This window comes from Lipotes vexillifer, unplaced genomic scaffold (assembly GCF_000442215.2).
Source record: "Lipotes vexillifer unplaced genomic scaffold, Lipotes_vexillifer_v1.1 scaffold299, whole genome shotgun sequence".
NCBI classification, from domain to species: domain Eukaryota; kingdom Metazoa; phylum Chordata; class Mammalia; order Artiodactyla; family Lipotidae; genus Lipotes; species Lipotes vexillifer.
The window spans coordinates 1,949,711-1,968,389 of record NW_006784347.1 but is presented as its reverse complement, the minus strand read 5'-3'; the positions used below and the strand labels follow the sequence as shown (position 1 = coordinate 1,968,389).

The 18,679-nt window shown below is 50.8% G+C and overlaps 1 protein-coding gene across 4 annotated transcripts in view; it reads left to right on the top strand.

Moving 5' to 3' along the window:
- Nucleotides 1-15,693, top strand: part of STRADA (STE20 related adaptor alpha) — a 31,157-nt gene extending 15,464 nt beyond the window's left edge. Inside the window, exons 3-11 of one of the 4 annotated variants that reach the window (XM_007456761.1) lie at nucleotides 5,082-5,184; nucleotides 5,586-5,707; nucleotides 7,489-7,597; nucleotides 7,703-7,826; nucleotides 10,599-10,770; nucleotides 11,296-11,400; nucleotides 13,905-14,146; nucleotides 14,439-14,481; nucleotides 14,766-15,693. In XM_007456761.1, coding sequence (XP_007456823.1) covers nucleotides 5,082-5,184; nucleotides 5,586-5,707; nucleotides 7,489-7,597; nucleotides 7,703-7,826; nucleotides 10,599-10,770; nucleotides 11,296-11,400; nucleotides 13,905-14,146; nucleotides 14,439-14,481; nucleotides 14,766-14,918 — 1,173 coding nt within the window. In that variant the 3' untranslated portion in view covers nucleotides 14,919-15,693. The remainder of the gene's footprint in view (nucleotides 1-5,081; nucleotides 5,185-5,585; nucleotides 5,708-7,488; nucleotides 7,598-7,702; nucleotides 7,827-10,598; nucleotides 10,771-11,295; nucleotides 11,401-13,904; nucleotides 14,147-14,438; nucleotides 14,482-14,765) is intronic. The other 3 variants (XM_007456760.1, XM_007456762.1, XM_007456763.1) reach the window with 3 other exon arrangements.
- Nucleotides 15,694-18,679: the final 2,986 nt, after the last annotated feature.

Sequence of the window (18,679 nt, the reverse complement as noted above, 5' to 3'; positions counted from 1 at the left end):
CTTTCCCTAGGCAATTTGAGATTATACGTTATACTAATAAAGCTGTGCCACGTTATGTTTAACGAGAATGGGCTAAATATCTCCTCTTCATCTGAATTTTGACCTTTTCTAAATCTGAGGCAGTATAATGGACTAACCTGCCTTTCTTGTGGTAGAACCAGACCAAGTCTCTTCCTTTCAAAATAGTGCCTTTGTTTGTTTGTTTTCCTAAATAAAGGTCGCCTTCTGTCTGAGTTCACACTATAGAACATCCACAAAGTAGAAAGCATCCATTTTAGGGTCATTTCCGGGGAGTTGGGGACAGAATGGTAGAGGGGTCACAGCAACCACCAGACTAGTTCATTTCATGCGATTCTGGATTGCCCAATGAACTCAGATTCCCAATGACCTAAAGAATTTCATTTTGTAAAAACCTGACACTTTTAAGTAGTTTTGCATAGTCAACAAAGACAGTAGAAATATTGTCAAGTTACGAACTAATCATATCAGGAGCTTAATGAATCATTTCTCACCTAGGCTCAACAAAAGTGTGGCTTTAGTGTGTAGCCTGGTAGGCAGTATGTCTTACGTGCGCTCCTGGCAAGGAAAAGGGAGATAGGTAATTTTAAGAAAAAAGTGTCCTATATGTAGTTTATCCAAAGGGAGTTATTTAAAGTGCATATAAAAGAATTTTTTTTAAATCTCAGGTCTCAGCTGTTCCTCATGGTCCTTTTTTTTTTTTTTTCAAATTAGAGAAACAAGGAGTTTGCCTAGAGATCAGAGGAGAGACCTTCAAATACAAAGTCATCCTAGGTTTGTTCTCATTGGGGCCATTTTGTTACCTGCTAAAAAATGCAGTACTTTCTCACATGCAGGTGTCAGATTCTGATCTGTGAAGTTCCCCTGGTAACAGGGAAGCTAGGGAATGTGTTGTAGGAGGGCTGGCATTTGCAGTGTAAGTCAGCATGTTGAACTGTCTCCAGGGGAACCGACTGGTACGTTTGCTCTCCTTTCCAGCCCACGGGAATAACAAGGTCATGGGCAGAAAACCTCCTGAGTTCAAACGATGCTTAAATGATTACTTTTTAAGTAGATGCCAGCACTGTTGTAGGCCTTGGGGGATACATCAGTGAAGAAGACAGACAGGCCCTGCCCCGACAGAGCTTGCGTTCTAGTAGAGAAGACAGGCAATAGACAAAATAAACTGCAGTGACCACTATGAAGAAAATCAAGCAAGATGACATAATAAAGTGACCGGGAGCTACTTTACTCGGCGGGACAGTCTTCAATGAATAGGTGACATTTAAGTTGAGACCTCAAGGACGAGGAGAAGCAGCGATGAGAAAACGGTGGGGCAGGAGTGTCCCAAACGGAGGGACAGCTGGTGCGAGTTTGCTAAGACTGCTGGTTCGTGGGGGTCAGGTGCAGTGAGTCAGGGCAGCCCTGTGTGGCGTGAAGTTGTGGAAGTGGGCAGCGGCCGGATCGTGTGGATCCTCACAGGCCAGAGTAGGGGGTGTTGGGTCTGAAAGCAAGCCCCTGAGTTTTGTGTTAACTGGTGACACTGATTTTATTGAGGGCAGGTTGATGCTTGAGAAAACAGCAAAGCAGAGCAAGAGTCTGTGCAGCGGGTTAGAGGTATAAGTTTAAGATAGGACTCTCCAAAGTCAGCTTAGCCTGCGGCGAAATTCTCAGCAGCTGGGGAGTCGCCGTTTCGGAGCTCTTGGTTTAGGCTTTTTGCTCAAATTGTTACCGAGTCCAAGCTTGCTCTGCTCGCCTCACAACAGGTCAATAAATTGGGAGACGAGGTGTTGAGGCAAGGGGTATGACTTTATTCGGAAAGCCGGCAGACCGAAAAGATGGCAGACTAGCGTCTCCAAGAAAACCGTCTTATCGGAGTTTGGATGCCAGTTTCTTTTACAGAACAGAGCGGGGAGGAGATGAGGAAGTCAAGTAAAAAGGCCATAAGTTTTGCAAATATGCCCTGGAATGGCCGGCCTCGGGGAGGGGATGTGTTCATTTCTTCTTTCTTGCGGCCATCCACAGGTGGACAGGGTCAGGATGCTTCCCTGAACAAAGGCACTTTGGTTTAACATTCAGGCAGAGGGGCAGGGTTCCCTGAGGCAGGCCATTGTGTATAGACAGTATCCTTTAGTGAACAAAAGCAATGGAAGCAAAGGTTAAAGTAAAACAGATCCAACATGTAGTCAGATTTGGTTCTTCCCTGTTACAAAATCTGTACTCCATTTTGTTCCTTGATTGTCTGTATCCCTCTCACCTGTGTGAGGCACTGGCTGGCACCAGTATCTTGTTTTGAAGACAAGATAGTTTCAAGAAGCTACAGTGGCTATTAAGTCATCCTAGAATCTGTTTTCAGAGCATTTGGAAACACAGAAACCTGTAAAAAACAAAATCAAACCAACTTTAACTATCGATCAAGCCCTATTTAGGAGTCTCTGTTTCCTCCATTTTCTCTGTTCCATCTTCTTTGCTGAACAGGAGAGTGACCAAAATGTCAACAGCAGAAGAGAGAGGGGAAGAATAGAATTCATATTTATTGAATACCTGTGATACACCAAGTAGTGCTAAGCTCTTTACATATTTTTATCTCATTTCATAGTCACAACAACCCTATGAAGTGGGAATTGTTCCACTGATGAGATGATGAAGATCTCAGGGCTTAGAGGGACCTGCCCAGGGTCACAGAGCAAGTGATAGACTGAGTTCAAGTTCTGCCTATCCCTGGCCCCTAAGCCTCGAGTCTTCACATTATACCATATGTTTTACTTAAAATAGCCTTTCCCAAATCATCTTCCCCCCAATTTAACAGATGTTAGGCACAAAAGACTTCTCTGGACAGGTGTCTTTAGGAAATGTTAGGTTAAACAAAATTATACTTTGTCAAATTACACAACTTCTCAAAGCCCTTAATATGGGAGTACCCCTCGTGGTTGTCCATGAGAAAGAGAGTGCTGCATTTTGTAACTTAATTGGACGTGTAAACTTTTTTCATGCATTAACTGGCAGGATCCAGTGTTCCATGGGGCCTCCTTTGGGGAAATCCTGCGTTAAAACAACTAGGTAGAAAAGTGGACAAGAGACAGAAAGAGGCATTTTCACTCTGGAGAAAACCCACGTAGCCAATAAATGCATGAAAAGATGCTCAACTTCATTAGCACTCGGAAATGTAAATCAAACCCACAATGAGACTGGCAAAATGAAGTCTGAATATACCAAGTGTTGGGGAAAAGATGGATCAACAAGAACATACATGTATCTCTGGCGGGAATGTAAATTGATATAACCATTGTGGAAAACCATTTGGCATTTTCTTCTAAAGTCGAATGTTCATATACTCTGTGACCTCCAGTTCCACTCCTAGGTGTAAGCTTTAGTGTAACTCCTGCATCTATGTGTCAAGAAACACATTCAAGTGTGTTTTTAGTAGCACAGTTCATAATAGCAGAATGAAAAGTAACCACAAAAGCCCATCAGAATTGGAAGGATAAATTGAGGTATGTTCACAACATGAGTATTATACAATATGGCTAAATACAACAATATAGGTGAATCTTAGAAATATAAAGTTGATTAAATTAGAACCGTGATTTGCTAACAGGGCTCAATTCTGCTTGACTGGGTTCCTCTTAATGTTAAGTGGTGCTGGAGGTAAAACCCCATTTGGTTTCTTTCGTCATTGGCAGCATCAGTTGTTTTGAAACCAGATGTGTTTCAAACATCAGGCACCCCCACCCCAAGGTGATACCAGCACGTCAGAATATTCTCGACTCCAGCACTTTTCTGTCTCGTGCTGAGCCAAGAGCCCTCGTGTATTCAAAGACCTTTTCCTGATCAGAGAGCAGGTTTAGGAACGCAGCATATGAAATGTGAGCTGGCCTAAGGTTCTTTGTTTCAGTTAGACATACATCTCAAGAAAGAGGATCCAAAAGAAAGAAAAATACTCACAGTCCCTAAATCATACAAATAAATTTAGGTTTGGAAGAAGGAAACTGAACCTGTTAAACTGAAGGAAGAGCCATTGGCCTGCCATGTATTTTGCTGGGCACTTTTCCATCAGGACCTCACATGTGACACCCACATCCTAAATGGCTGGGATCCAGCTTCATTTGCAGCCTGAGTGCGCAGGGACGAGGGAGCAGGTCACTTCTGCTGCCTGGGATGATGGCTGAGACCTGACAGCTCTGTTCCCTGCCTGCAGCCCAGTGTGTTAGCTGTTTTCTGGCTTCACTTGGAAATGTCAGGGAATGATTGGTCTGGCCTCTTGGTTCGCTAACAAGGGGGCCTCTTATGGCCACATTTTGCCTATAGCAAGATTCAGCGTTTGATCTTTGGGATTTTTTAGTCAGGACTTTAAAAATAGGACCCTAGGGACTTACCTGGTGGCACAGTGGTTAAGAATCCGCCTGCCGATGCAGGGGACACGGGTTCGAGCCCTGGTCCGGCAAGATCCCACATGCTGTGGAGCAACTAAGCCCACGCGCCACAACTACTGAGCCTGCGTGCCACAACTACTGAAGCCCATGAGCCTAGAGCCCATGCTCTGCAATAAGAGAAGCCGCCGCAATGAGAAGCCCACGCACCACAAGGAAGAGTAGCCCCTGCCCAACACAACTAGAGAAAGCCCGCGCACAGCAACAAATAGCCAGCGCAGCCAAAAAAAAAAAGGACCCTAATGCAGCAGGAAATTCAAGAGAGACCCCACCTCTCCATTCCCCTTCTCTTTTCTAAATGTGCCTTTCTCCAGACATCCTTTCCCAAGTAAGAATTTCATAGTTTTTAGCAAATGAGCCAGCTGTTGGGAAGGATAAGCAAATCAACTGTTGACTAGAACTGGCCCTTGTCCCCACCCCCACTTGTAGATAGCGCTCACACTTACTCTGATGTTAGTGCCAATTACTGCATTGAACAGCTGATGTTTTACTTTATATTTCTCATCAAGTAGTGCTGGAACTGTTTCTTTGCTCCAGGGTCAGAATTTGTATGTTTGTTTACATGCCAGTCTCCTTGTGGGTCTGAATTACCATCTCCCCACTCTCATCCCATCCCCAAGTTCCTCTTACTAACCTGTTTTTCTTTTTCTTTAGACCAATGAGGCGAGCGCAGAGTCGATAGCATCCTTTTCTAAACAGGAGATCATGAGTAGCTTTCTGCCGGAGGGAGGGTGTTATGAGCTACTCACCGTTATAGGTAATGTCCAGGACTGTCATGCTCCCGGGGATCATGGCAGCCTTCTCAGCATCCTCAGGTGAATGTGTGCCAGAAGCTGTCAGCCAGTTAGCAGGATTCATGGAGACAAAACTGGCTTTTGTGGTTCTTCTATGGTTTTCTTCTTCCAAGTGTACGGGAAGAGATCATGTTTCCAGGAGAGAAGCTCTTTTCAATTTTTTCTTTGGGGCTGTACACTTCTGGTGTCCTGGGCCGTAGTCAGTTAGAATAGTTGGCTGAGAAGGAACTGATGGAAGAAAAATCAAGAAATAACAGAAATGAAAGTTTTCACTTGAATTGTCTTTTAAAATCAAGTCTCTTTAAGGAAGATGAAAACCTGTGTTGCTCTTGTCCCTGTTTGTGGCATTTCCCTTTTCTTTTAGGCAAAGGATTTGAGGACCTGATGACAGTGAACCTAGCAAGGTACAAACCAGCGGGAGAGTATGTGACAGTACGAAGGATTAACCTAGAAGCTTGTTCCAATGAGATGGTGACGTTCTTGCAGGTAATCGAGCGTGAATGTGACACTTGGAGGGAGGGCTCTTAGTTCCAGCAGTAACCACAAGGCATCTTTACATCTGTCTTCTGAAACAGCTGGCAGGAAACGAAGGAAGACCAAGCCAAGAAGTTATGGAAGCTCTTGGTGAAGAATCTTGGGCATTTGGCATTAAGGGTTCTGTAACACTGCTCAGCCCAATTTTCTTCACCAAATCCTCCTGTGACTCATTTATTCATGTAATTATTATTCAGAGAGGCTAAGTAACTCGCCCCTGGTCGCACACACTAGTAAGTGGCAGAGGCAGGCTTCACACACAGACAGTCTCTTTCCAGGTGCGGGGCAGCTCTCCTGGCCACGGGCGACCATCTTCTGACTCTTAGTGTCCTGTTTGCCTGAGGTTCCTTTCTTCTGGAGAAGCAAGCAGCTGCCCTCTTGTTAAACTGGGAGACACTGTAGGTCTAGTAAGTGCCTGGGGATGAAGGCTTGCCCTGGGAACTCCCTAGATTTAGGGCGTGGCTCAGTGTATTTTCAGTACAGTTGGCTGCAGCCCCTCCCCCTTCTTCAATTACAATGTTTTTCTGAACTCACGCTTATCTGACAGTGCTCCAGTACCAGTTCATGTGTTCAGAGTAGTTTTTGGGTCTGAGGGTGGAACAGAATGTCAGTCCCAGCTCAGTTATTTGGGAAAAAACATATCTGAGTTTGTTCTAGAGCATATTTGAGCTTTGTGATTCTTTTTATCCCGTACAGCCGTGGACAGGTAGAAGGTGCTGCCTATTTGACCTTGGCTCATTTCCCAGAGGCCAGGACCCTGGAGTTGCTGTAGTTCTTTTGTCCAAATTTTTTTTCACATCTTTTGTCCAAATTTATTTTAAAATTCCATCGGTCTTACACTTTTCATAGCTGCTTCTGAGGAAGGGAGCTCTCAGCCTGAGGTCGCTGGAGAAATCTATTCTAATGTTTAGTAGTTGTTGTTTGTTCTTTAATGCTTTCCGTGTTTCTATTGCTAACAACATTTTCCTTTATAATAGGAAAACACGTTTTTGTTTTATCTTTTTTTTTTAATTTAAAAATATTTTGGGTCTTTGTTGCTGCGTGCGGGCTTTCTCTAGTTGCAGCGAGTGGGGCTACTCTTCGTTGGGGTGCGCAGGCTTCTCATTGTGGTTTCTTGTCTTGTTGCGGAGCACAGGCTCTAGGCGCCTGGGCTTCAGTAGTTGTGGTTCGCGGGCTCTAGAGCGCAGGCTCAGTAGTTGTGGCGCGCGGGCTTAGTTGCTCCACGGCGTGTGGGGTCTTCCTGGACCAGGGATCGAATCAGTGTCCCCTGCATTGGCAGGCAGATTCTTAACCACTGCGCTACCAGGGAAGTCCTTGTTTTCTTATCTTAAAGAGGAGTTCTGTGCCTGGGCCCTTGAAGTTGAGCTAAGCTTATAACTTCCTAAGTCTGCAGTAGGCGGTTTGTTTTCATGGCCTCTGAGGTGGTGCACTATGACCCTCTGCTGTGTTGTTAGCAGTTTCCCTGTTGGCAGGGAATGGTTTCTCGAGGTGCTTTAGGATTGGCTGGCAGAGCCCAAGTTAGGCAGAAGCTGGCGAAGGAGGGCTGGCTTCCCTGCTGAGATGGCAGAGCCTGATTCCTCTCATACTGGTGGCACCTGCTCGGGCTGCTCCCAGGATTCTGAGCAGGGCACGCAGGGAGGCCTAGGTCCCCGTATTATTCATGCTGCCACCTTCATGTTGAGCGTCCTCCTCGGGGCCCCTTGGTTCTGACTGCAGCTCACCATTGCTTTCAGGGGGAGCTCCATGTCTCTAAGCTCTTCAGCCATCCCAATATCCTGCCATATCGAGCCACCTTTATTGCAGACAATGAGCTGTGGGTTGTCACATCATTCATGGCATACGGTGAGTGGGAAAGGGGTCCTGGCAGGGATGGGTTCTAAGAACCCTGCTGTCAGCTTGCTCATGTGCTGTCACCCTTTGCTCCGTCCCCACGATCCTCTTCCTCAGGCTCTGCAAAGGACCTCATCTGCACACACTTCATGGACGGCATGAATGAGCTGGCGATTGCTTACATACTGCAGGGGGTGCTCAAGGCCCTGGACTACATCCACCACATGGGATACGTGCACAGGTGCTTTCCTGGGCCTATTAACCCTTTATAAGAGTGGTATCTGGGCCCATGAGCCCTCAAGTAAAGGTGGACTGAAGGTAGTGAAGCCAGAGTTTAAATCAAGGCTCGAATCCTGCCCTTGCCTCTGCTGGGAGGGCGGAGCATTTACCCTGTCAGCGCTAAAGCTACTGACTTTCTCTTTACCGAGCAGCTTGGTCCCGAGTATGAGGGGAACACCTGCCGTGGGCCTCTGCACCCCACCTTCTCCTTCCTTGGAGCACCCATACTGGGGTGTGCCCTGGAGTCAGCCCTATGCTGGGAGGCTCGGGAGAAGACAGATTGCTCTGTAGATGGTGTCCAGAAAAGCGGCTCGTGGTAGGGGAGATAATAAAACTAGGACCCCTACCTAACTCCACATACAAAGGAGCACTTCAGATAGATTAAAGGCCTACATGGAAACTATAGACTTAGATAGAAGGAAATGCGAGGAAATACTTTCGTGACCTGAGGCATAACTTCTAAATGTTTTACATGCACAAAACATAAGGCAAAAAATGGATGGAATTGATAATATCAGGATTAAAACTTTCTCTCCAGTACAGGACACCAGGAACAAAGTTAAGAAAGGAGTTACAGCGTGGTAGATGTTAGTTTTGTCTAAAACACACAGGAGATTAGTAACAAGGAAATTTTGTGAATCACTAAGAAAAGGATAGCAAAGCAATAGAAAAATGAGCAAAGGATATGGAGTTTATAAAAGAAAACCTGAAAGACTAATGGTCGTATGAACAGACACTCAAATCTAGCAAGAATCAGAAAATCAAATTAAAACAGGAGGATGTCACCTTATACCTGTGGGACTGGCTGTAATTCAGAGGCTGGGTGAGGGCCAGTGCGGTGAAGAGGTGGGTCTCCCGTCCGGATAGTGGAAGGTGGTCACTCAGAACCAGGACCATCAGTGCTGCCTCTGGGTGCATACCCCAAAGAAACCCTCCCACAGGCCCATCAGGGGACATGTATGTGGACATCTTTGTTCATATTTGTGGTGATGAGAGGCAACACGAGTGTCCTTCCTGGAAGAATGGATTAGTAAGTGTTCGACCCCACCCCAGAGTGCAGGTGGCATTTAGAAGCAACAATTAGGTGTATACAGTTGGCAACACAGATGGATCTTGGAAACGTTACACTGAAGAATGGGCTGCATAACACGGTACCATTAGGTCAATGGAAAACGCATGAGAAAAAACAATACACTTTGGAGAATACCTACAAACAGAAAGTACAGATTAAAGGCAGTAGATGGTAGAGGAAGCAGTGGTCTGTAAGCATAAAAGAGAACTTTAACAAAACATAAATAAGTTTTAAAGTCTGGTGATACGTAAATGGGGTCATGCTATTTTTTCTTTTTGTGTATGTTTGAAAATTTTCATAAAAATGCGTGTTCATGTGTGTGTGTGTGTGTGTGTGTCCCTATGCTGGGAGGCTCGGGAGAAGACAGATTGCTCTGTAGATGGTGTCCAGAAAAGCGGCTCGTGGTAGGGGAGATAATAAAACTAGGACCCCTACCTAACTCCACATACAAAGGAGCACTTCAGATAGATTAAAGGCCTACATGGAAACTATAGACTTAGATAGAAGGAAATGCGAGGAAATACTTTCGTGACCTGAGGCATAACTTCTAAATGTTTTACATGCACAAAACATAAGGCAAAAAATGGATGGAATTGATAATATCAGGATTAAAACTTTCTCTCCAGTACAGGACACCAGGAACAAAGTTAAGAAAGGAGTTACAGCGTGGTAGATGTTAGTTTTGTCTAAAACACACAGGAGATTAGTAACAAGGAAATTTTGTGAATCACTAAGAAAAGGATAGCAAAGCAATAGAAAAATGAGCAAAGGATATGGAGTTTATAAAAGAAAACCTGAAAGACTAATGGTCGTATGAACAGACACTCAAATCTAGCAAGAATCAGAAAATCAAATTAAAACAGGAGGATGTCACCTTATACCTGTGGGACTGGCTGTAATTCAGAGGCTGGGTGAGGGCCAGTGCGGTGAAGAGGTGGGTCTCCCGTCCGGATAGTGGAAGGTGGTCACTCAGAACCAGGACCATCAGTGCTGCCTCTGGGTGCATACCCCAAAGAAACCCTCCCACAGGCCCATCAGGGGACATGTATGTGGACATCTTTGTTCATATTTGTGGTGATGAGAGGCAACACGAGTGTCCTTCCTGGAAGAATGGATTAGTAAGTGTTCGACCCCACCCCAGAGTGCAGGTGGCATTTAGAAGCAACAATTAGGTGTATACAGTTGGCAACACAGATGGATCTTGGAAACGTTACACTGAAGAATGGGCTGCATAACACGGTACCATTAGGTCAATGGAAAACGCATGAGAAAAAACAATACACTTTGGAGAATACCTACAAACAGAAAGTACAGATTAAAGGCAGTAGATGGTAGAGGAAGCAGTGGTCTGTAAGCATAAAAGAGAACTTTAACAAAACATAAATAAGTTTTAAAGTCTGGTGATACGTAAATGGGGTCATGCTATTTTTTCTTTTTGTGTATGTTTGAAAATTTTCATAAAAATGCGTGTGTGTGTGTGTGTGTGTGTGTGTGTGTATATATATATATATATATATATATATATATATGTATGTATGTATATGCGTATAGTACACACATACACCTGCCAGGGGAGAGAGCTGACTGGGTCTAGTGTGTGAAGACAAAGGTTTGTGGTGTGAGGGGCTCCTGCTGCCTCGTGACTCCCTCCCCGCCCCCCAGGAGTGTCAAAGCCAGCCACGTTCTGATCTCAGCGGATGGGAAGGTCTACCTGTCTGGTTTACGCAGCAACCTCAGCATGATCAGCCACGGGCAGCGGCAGCGTGTGGTCCACGACTTTCCCAAGTACAGTATCAAGGTTCTGCCGTGGCTCAGCCCAGAGGTCCTCCAGCAGGTCTGTGAACTGGGTCTCAAGGAGCCCCCATTCCCCACCAGCTCGTGATTCCCCAAGGAGGCCTTCAGGAATTTCCGAGGATGGGGGTTCCTAGAGGGAGGGCTTCCCTGGTGGCAGGGAGAACTGGGACGCCTCTCGCATGGGTGTTCTACGCCCTTGGCAGCTGATGTCGTTGCCCCCCACCCACGCCGGGGAGGGTCCCAAACTGTGCCTGAGGCTCCCTTCAAAGATGCTGCCATTCCCTGGGAAGAAGAGCGTTTGGGAAGCGTTTGGCGCTCTCTACATCCCTGTCCTAAGCAGGAGCACGTCCTCCTGCTGCCACAGAGCATCAGCAAGGCGTTCGTTCCTTCTAAAACAGCAGTGGCCCCTCAGTAGTACAGGCGAGAACGTCTCAGCAGCCGGTCCCAATCTGGGTACAGGCCTTCTTTTCCTCTCCCCAGTGTTTGCTCCACTCGCTTCTTTCTCTAAGAACAATGGCCAAGGCTACAGTGTGGAGTGACCCGTGGCTCTTTTCTCCCGATTTAGAATCTTCAGGGTTATGATGCCAAGTCTGACATCTACAGTGTGGGAATCACGGCCTGTGAACTAGCCAATGGCCACGTCCCCTTTAAGGATATGCCTGCCACCCAGGTGAGCCTGCGGCCCAGGGGTTTCCTTCTGCCTGCCTGCCTGTCTGCCTTCCACAAACACTTGCTGAGGAACTGCCACACGCAGGACACCAGCCTGGGATACTAAGATGAAAGGCCCAGTTCTTTCCTTCAAGAGCCCCCGCAGTGGGGAGATAGTTGTGTAACTGTTAACTTCTGTCAGTGGTAACTGTGGTGGTAATGGAGCCTGGCGCGGTGGGGTGGGGGGCGCGTTCACAATTTCAGGCCTGGAGCCCACACACCAGGTGTCTATTTAAAACATATAAATTAAGCTAACAAAGTTTTATAGATTTATAAAATATGTTCTATCTTCTTACCTTGATCCATGTACCTGGAAGGCCGGTTTCTAATTCAGAATTCTTAGACTTCTCAGGTTCTGTGCTACCACGTTCCAGTCAATACCTTTGCAACCTCCAGCCTGCAAGTTCTACTTCTGTTCATGCCCCTTTTAACCACCGCCCTTGGCTTCTAGGCATACACGCAGCCAGTGGCATCGTCTACCCTTGGAGACAGACCCAGGGAAGAGGGTTATCCAGGTCTTATCAAGTCCAGGAAGTGGACTTGGGTCATTTGGGCAAGGATTACCTGGGTCCCAAGTACCTGGAGCATGATGTAGACCTGAGAGGGGATGGGGGCAGGCGTGTAGGCTCTGAGTCAGCCTCTCCCTGAACCCACAGACTGCTTGCCCTGTGGGGAGAGGAGCAGCTAGAGAACGGCCAAAGGGCAGCTCTAGAGGAGGGGATCTGGGAAGGCTTCTGGGAGGAGGTGACCCTTGAGACTTGAAGGCAAATAGGAGTTAACTGTGTGAAGAATGGGAACTGGAAGGAAACTCTTTTCGGCAGAGGGAGCAGCATGTGCAAAGACCCAGAGTCAAGAAAGAACAGGACCGGGGCTTCCCTGGTGGTGCAGTGGTTGAGAGTCCGCCTGCCGATGCAGGGGACACGGGTTCGTGCCCCGGTCTGGGAAGATCCCACATGCCGAGGAGCGGCTGGGCCTGTGAGCCACGGCCGCTGAGCCTGTGCATCCGGAGCCTGTGCTCCGCAACGGGAGAGGCCACAACAGTGAGAGGCCCGCGTACCGCAAAAAAACAAAAAACAAAAAACAGGATCTGGGAGGAGCAGGTAGTTGTAAATGGCTGAAGTCCGGGTGCTTCTGGGGGGCTGCCAGGTGACGTGGTTGGAGAAGGAAGCAAGGGCACATCACGAAGGGCTTTGCTTGTGTGCCACGCCAGGGTGTTTGCTTTCTGTCCCAAAGCATGTGGAGAATTGCTGAAGGAGTAATAGCATCAGATACATATTTTATAAAGATGACTCTCACAGATGGATTAGTTCTGGCAGACTAGTTAGGAGGGTATGGAAATCTATCTAGGTAAGGAGTCTAGAAAGTCTAAATAAGACAGAAACAGATGCTCAGGAAAGACTTAAAAGGCCATTTTTAGGTAAACAAGGTACGGATGCAGAAACAGCAGTGTCCAGGAGAACTTCCTGAGGTGATGGAAATGTTCTATACCTAAGGCTGTCCAACGTGGTAGCCACTAGTCACCTGTGGCTATTGAGCACTGTGGCCAGTGAGATTGAGGACTGAATTTTAAGCTGAATTTAAATAAATATAAGTAGCTATGGGAATTCCCTGGCAGTGTAGTGGTTAGGACTCAGCGTTTTCACTGCTGGGGCCCAGGTTCAATTCCTGGTCAGGGAACTGAGATCCTGCAAGCCAAGCGGCATGGCCAAAAGCAACGAAAAAAAACTCTCTCTCTGTCTCTGTCTGTCTCTGTCTCTCTCTGTCTCTGTTTCTGTCTCTCTCTGTCTCTCTCTGTCTCTGTCTCTCTGTCTCTGTCTCTCTCTGTCTCTCCCTCTCTCTCTCTATATATATATATACACATATATGGCTACATGTGGCTGGTGGCTCCCATATTGGACAGCACAGCTCTATAAGGATTTCCAGGTTTCTGCCTTGAACAGCTCATGAGGTCCATGAGGACAGCAGTCCCCAAGGTGGGCCGCTTTTACATGTGTGGAGTCTGAGGACTTCGGAACAGCTGCCTAGCCCGCCTCTGGGTGCACTGGTCCTGTGCAGCCCGCTGCAGTGACAATCGGCCAGAATGAACCCCATCGGACCCACCTGGGCGTGGCACACTGGGGCTGGGCTTTAAAGAAAGGACCTGGCTGCCACCTTGACCCTAGGGTGAGGGCTCTACAGTTAGAAGGATCTGATGCCTTATAAAGGGGGAGAGACTGCAAGCCCCTGCCTTCCAACCACGGCAGAGGCGGGTACTCTTTTGCAGCCCTCCTCCTCGTCAGTTTGGCCTTGCTAGGGTGTGGCTGCCGAGTCAGTGGCTGGCAGTCCTTTGGAAAAGTCAGACTTTTTCCACTTCTTTCTTTACTTCTCCCGAATCACTCTTATGTTGGGAAAAGTATACTTGTGAAGAAACTCTATAAGCCTTCCAGGGGCCCCCTCCAGCCTAGCCCCTGGCTCTGTCCTCCCCAGATGCTGCTGGAGAAGCTGAACGGCACCGTACCCTGCCTGCTGGACACCAGCACTATCCCTGCCGAGGAGCTGACTATGAGCACCTCGCGCTCAGCGGCCAACTCTGGCCTGAGTGAGAGCCTGGCCCCCAGCCCCCCCAGGACCTCCAATGGCGACACGCCATCCCACCCGTATCACCGCACCTTCTCACCCCACTTCCACCACTTTGTGGAGCAGTGCCTTCAGCGCAACCCGGATGTAAGGTATGTCTGCTGGGCTGGGAGTGGGCTTTGTGGGGAGCCCAGGGGGCTCTGGAGTGCAAGGCCGGGTTCGAGAGGATGCATCTGTCCTGTAAAAGTCTGGGTTCCCGGGAGGAGTCCAGAGCCGCCTCGGCAGGAGGGGTTTGCTAGGAAGCCAGCCTGGGTAGCTCTGGCTGTTGTTTCTCGGTGAGCTGAGGGGAGCAGAGGGGGCACTTGAGGGTAAGGAAGAAGCAGCAGGACTGAGGAAATCCGGGGCACAGGGCTGATGCTGGTCTCTCCCCCCCTTTCTCTACAGACCAAGTGCCAGCACCCTCCTGAACCATTCTTTCTTCAAGCAGGTAGAGTAGCACTTTCCCAAGGCTCCCTGGTGGTGGTTTTTCTTGCCTGTCGTTCCAACCACCCTCAGTCCCCTTAGCTTTGGGGTCTTTAGATATTCTCTCCTCCTCCGTTCAAATCAGAGAAATGACCATGTTTCCAAAGCCCCTTAAAGGCGCTGCTCCTTCCTCCCATAGAGACTCTTGGCTCCAACAGCCCATCAGTCCCTGGGCCGTGGTCCCTTGCCCCATGATGTCCTGAGACTCAAAGCAACAGCATCCACCCCCAACTCTCTCTCCTCCCCCAGATCAAGCGACGTGCCTCAGAGGCTCTGCCTGAGTTACTTCGTCCTGTCACCCCCATCACCAGTTTTGAAGGCAGCCAGTCTCAGGATCACAGTGCAATCCTTGGCCTGGTAACAAACCTGGAAGAGCTGGAGGTGGACGACTGGGAGTTCTGAGCCTCTGAAGAAGGTGCACATTCTCCATCCTGGGCTGCGTGAGCCTCCAGGGCCCTTCCTGAGGGCTGGCTGCACTCCCACCCTCCTGGGGGCAGATTGAGCAGAAAGGACATTTCTGCCAGGAGTGTTGGCTGCTTACTCACTGGGAAAGAAATTCCTGGAAGGAAACTTTTTTTTTTTTTTTTTAACTGCTCCAAAGGCTTTTGAGACACAAGGGAATCCCAAAAACCAGGGATCGGGAGGGGCCGGAAAGCTGACGCTCCCAGTCCTGTGAGCTCAGGTGACCTGACCTCTTCAGAAGGAATAGATGCCGTTCTGGCTGTGGCGGCTGAAGTCCAAAGCCAGGGTTTGACTCACCCACCCAGGGAACTGTGCGACTTCTCCCCTCTCTGGCTCTCCTACCAGCCCAGGTGCGTCCTCCTTCCCTGCTCTCAGATCCTATAGGTCCAGAGGGGCAAAGCAATAAGACTCCCCTCCCCTCGGACCTCTCCCTAATAACTGAAGGCAAGGGTATTGTTTCTTTATAAGCACTAGCTTAAGGCTAGGGCAATCCGTCCTCCTCCCCCTCTTTGCTTGGGCCCTTGGTTCATCCCTGAAACCTTCCCTTGGTTCATCTTTGTAGCTCATTCCTTTCCCACGAAGAGTCCATCTTACCGACTCCTGCCGGCCGCCTTGGTGCTTCCTCCAAGGGCCATAATGTTTTGCTTAACCTGAGGGCCTGAGTCCTTATGCCGTGTTAGTTTCATTGCCAGAACAAATTAAAAGTTCCAGAGAATCCACTGGAGAGTGACATTGTTGTGTGTTGGCCACGCAGGCTCTGACGTGAGTCATTCCACCCCCGGTTCTGCCATCTGAGAGTGGTCCCACGAGTGCTTCTGGAAGCACAGCGGTGACTTCATTCATTAGCTAGACAGCCTCACAGCACACATTTCTTTTAAAACCCATAATGGATTTGTCTCTTGACTATCTAACGTTGAGACGATTAATTTTAGCCTGTGGCCATCAAACTGCTTTGGGGCTGGAAAGGTCTGAGTGCTGGAGACCGGCCGCTCTGCAGGACCACGTCTGGGCCACTGGAGCCCAGGCAGAAGAGGCTCACTTTTGTCAGGAAAGGCGGTGGACGGGGTTGTTTTGGAACAGGACTCAGTGTCTCCTCACCGTTGGGACTCATACTCAAAGAGCAGGTAACCTAAGACCCGGCCCCGGCCCTTCCTGTCGTCCTGGCTGGCAGCCAGGGAGTCCAGGCCAGGGGGTGATTCCCACCTCGGGCTCCTGCGTGTGCGTCCCAGCCTGCACACGCCCCCCAGCCGGGCTACTTGCCCCACCAGTCTCCCCGGGTGCGTGCCCCTCTCTAGCCTGGGTACTTCAAATGTCAGATCAAGGAAGTGCCCCTCCCTCTTCCCTGTAGCTGCTTTAACCGGTCAAATGCCCTCACTTTCCCTTTCCTCAGAAATTGTAACATCAGTTTTAAAAAGAAAAATAGAAAACCTCTTCCCCTGGGCAGTTACAGGGGTTGAGGGGAAGGGACTCGCACCAGCACCAGCACCAGCCGGGAGGGCGTGGGGAAACCTGAAACAGAGGGAGTGAGCAGGCCAGGTCACATTTATTTCCAGCCCTCTTGCCAGCTCGTTTTTTTTTTTTTTTAACCTCAAGTTCCCTTTTCTTAACACCCTCGGCAGCTTGTTTTTTTCCCTCTGATCTGCTTGCTCCACCTTGCTGTCGGCGCCCCAAGGGCTGATTCTGTGGGGGCCGCCGCAGTTCAGCTGTGGGTCATCCTGGGCAGGGCAGGGGGGCCTGAGGCACCAGCCAAGCGCTGCTCCTTGCACCTCAGAGAGCTTCACGTTTCTTGCATCACCACGGCCCCCTTAGAGCATCTGACGATAGGTGTGGAAGCTTGGCTGCTAAAGATGCCCGTTAACAGTTTTAGAAGTTCTCACACACCCCATCCAGGGAGTTCGGGGGGCTGCAGCTCAACCCAAATGTAAAACTTCCTCCAGAGAGGGAGGGAGGCTGAGGGGAAGAGTGAAGCACAGACAGGGTGCCCTGAGCGAGCCAAGGGGACAGCTGGGGGCTGGGGATGCCTGCTGCCCCGCTCCCTCTCCTGCCAGGTGAGCACGATGAGCTGTTCTGTTCCTGACAAGGCTGTGGGCCTCGCTCTTGAGCCACTAGTTCTATTCCTGCCATCGCATGGCAGCTATGCTTAGGGCTGTGCTTCGTGAAACAGTTTCCAGCTGCGACCGTGAGGTGGCTTCCCTGTGCTCCCCGCAGAGCTGAGGCTCTACCCCACAAGTGAGTAATGCTCCCTGGGACCCTTAGTACCGTGTGCCGGAGGAGCCCAGGCAGCCGGCTCGGCCTGGGGGGCAGGGGGGGGGGGGCTGGGGGGGGGCAGGAGGCCTGGCCTCTCACGCCAGCCCTGCCGCTCCAGCTTTGTTACTTGAACGAGTCACTTTAAATCTTCAGGCCTCGCTCCCTGTGTCAAATGAGGTTTGGATGAACCCAGGATTGCTTGTTTGAAGGATGGAGATCTCTTTCCTTGAAGGGGGTGCCGGCAGGGGCTGGGAGTTGGGGGGTGACGAAGCCCACAAAGTCCCTCCACAGAAGCGCTTTAGGACGGCAGCCTCTGGGCACCACAGCCGCAGGCTCCCGGTTTCCCTCTCTCCGGGGCGCCAAGAGAAGGCGCTGAGGGCTGGTGGCCGAAGCTGACCGAACACGGAGACCCCGGGGCCCTTCTGCGGCGCGGACCTCGCGTGGCCGGACCGCGTGCCCGGCCGCCCCTGCCATCTTCCTCGGCGGCCGTTTGGGCGCGCGAGGCGCCCCTGGCGGCGGGAGGACTCGGCGCCCGAGGGGGCGTGGGAGCCGCACGGGGACGCTGGGCGGGCCTCCGGGGCGGCCCCCGCGGGTCCTTCGTGCTGCAGGGCCCACGGAGCGGGGAAATGGAGGCAACGAAAGGCCCAGGCGCGCCGGGTTATCCTTTTCCGCCGCGAGGGCCTCGTCGGGAGCGCCATTTGTCCCGCGACCCCGGTCAGCTCCACCTGGACTCGCCCCTGGCCCTAGGCCTGCGGCGCGGGTCCTCCAGCTCCGGTTCCTGCCTCTGTCCGGAGCGGGCCGACGGGGCGGCCGGTTTCGCGAGGATGGTGAGCACCAAGGCCGAGGGGCGGTGCGGAGTGCTGGGAGAGCGGGGTCGGCGCTGGGGGCAGACAAAGGCGGGGGACGCCGAGCGAGGGGAAGACAAAGCGCAGAAAGGGGGTCGGCGGCGGCGCCGGGGCCCCGGAGGCGGCTACGGGCGCTGTGGAGCCAATGGGCGGGCGCGGGGCGCGGGGCGGGGGCCGGCGGGGGCGGCGCCGTAATAAGGCGGCGGCGGCGGCCGCGGCCGCTCGGGGACCACTGGCAGCGGCGGCAGCTCGTGCCCGCGCACTTCTCGCACCCGAGGCGTTCCCCGGAGACCGACCCCCGCCCCGCGGCCCAGGCCGGGGCCCGGTGAGACCCGCGGGCGGGCCAGGGGAGGGGCCGGCATCACGCTCGCAATCCGGGCGGCCCAGGTGGGGGCTGTGGGCGCGAGGGCCGCCGCCCACGGGGCTCCGACGCCGAGCGCCTCAACCCGTCGCGCTCGCCCGTGGCCCCGAGGCCAGCGTCCGCCGTCCGGGTCCGGCCTCCAGACAGAGGCGGGGCCGAGGTCCCTTCGGCTGGACCCGCGGGAGTCCCGGGTCTGGGTTCCGGTACGCGGGATCGGGACGGAGGAGCGGGGCGCGCGGGCGGCGGCT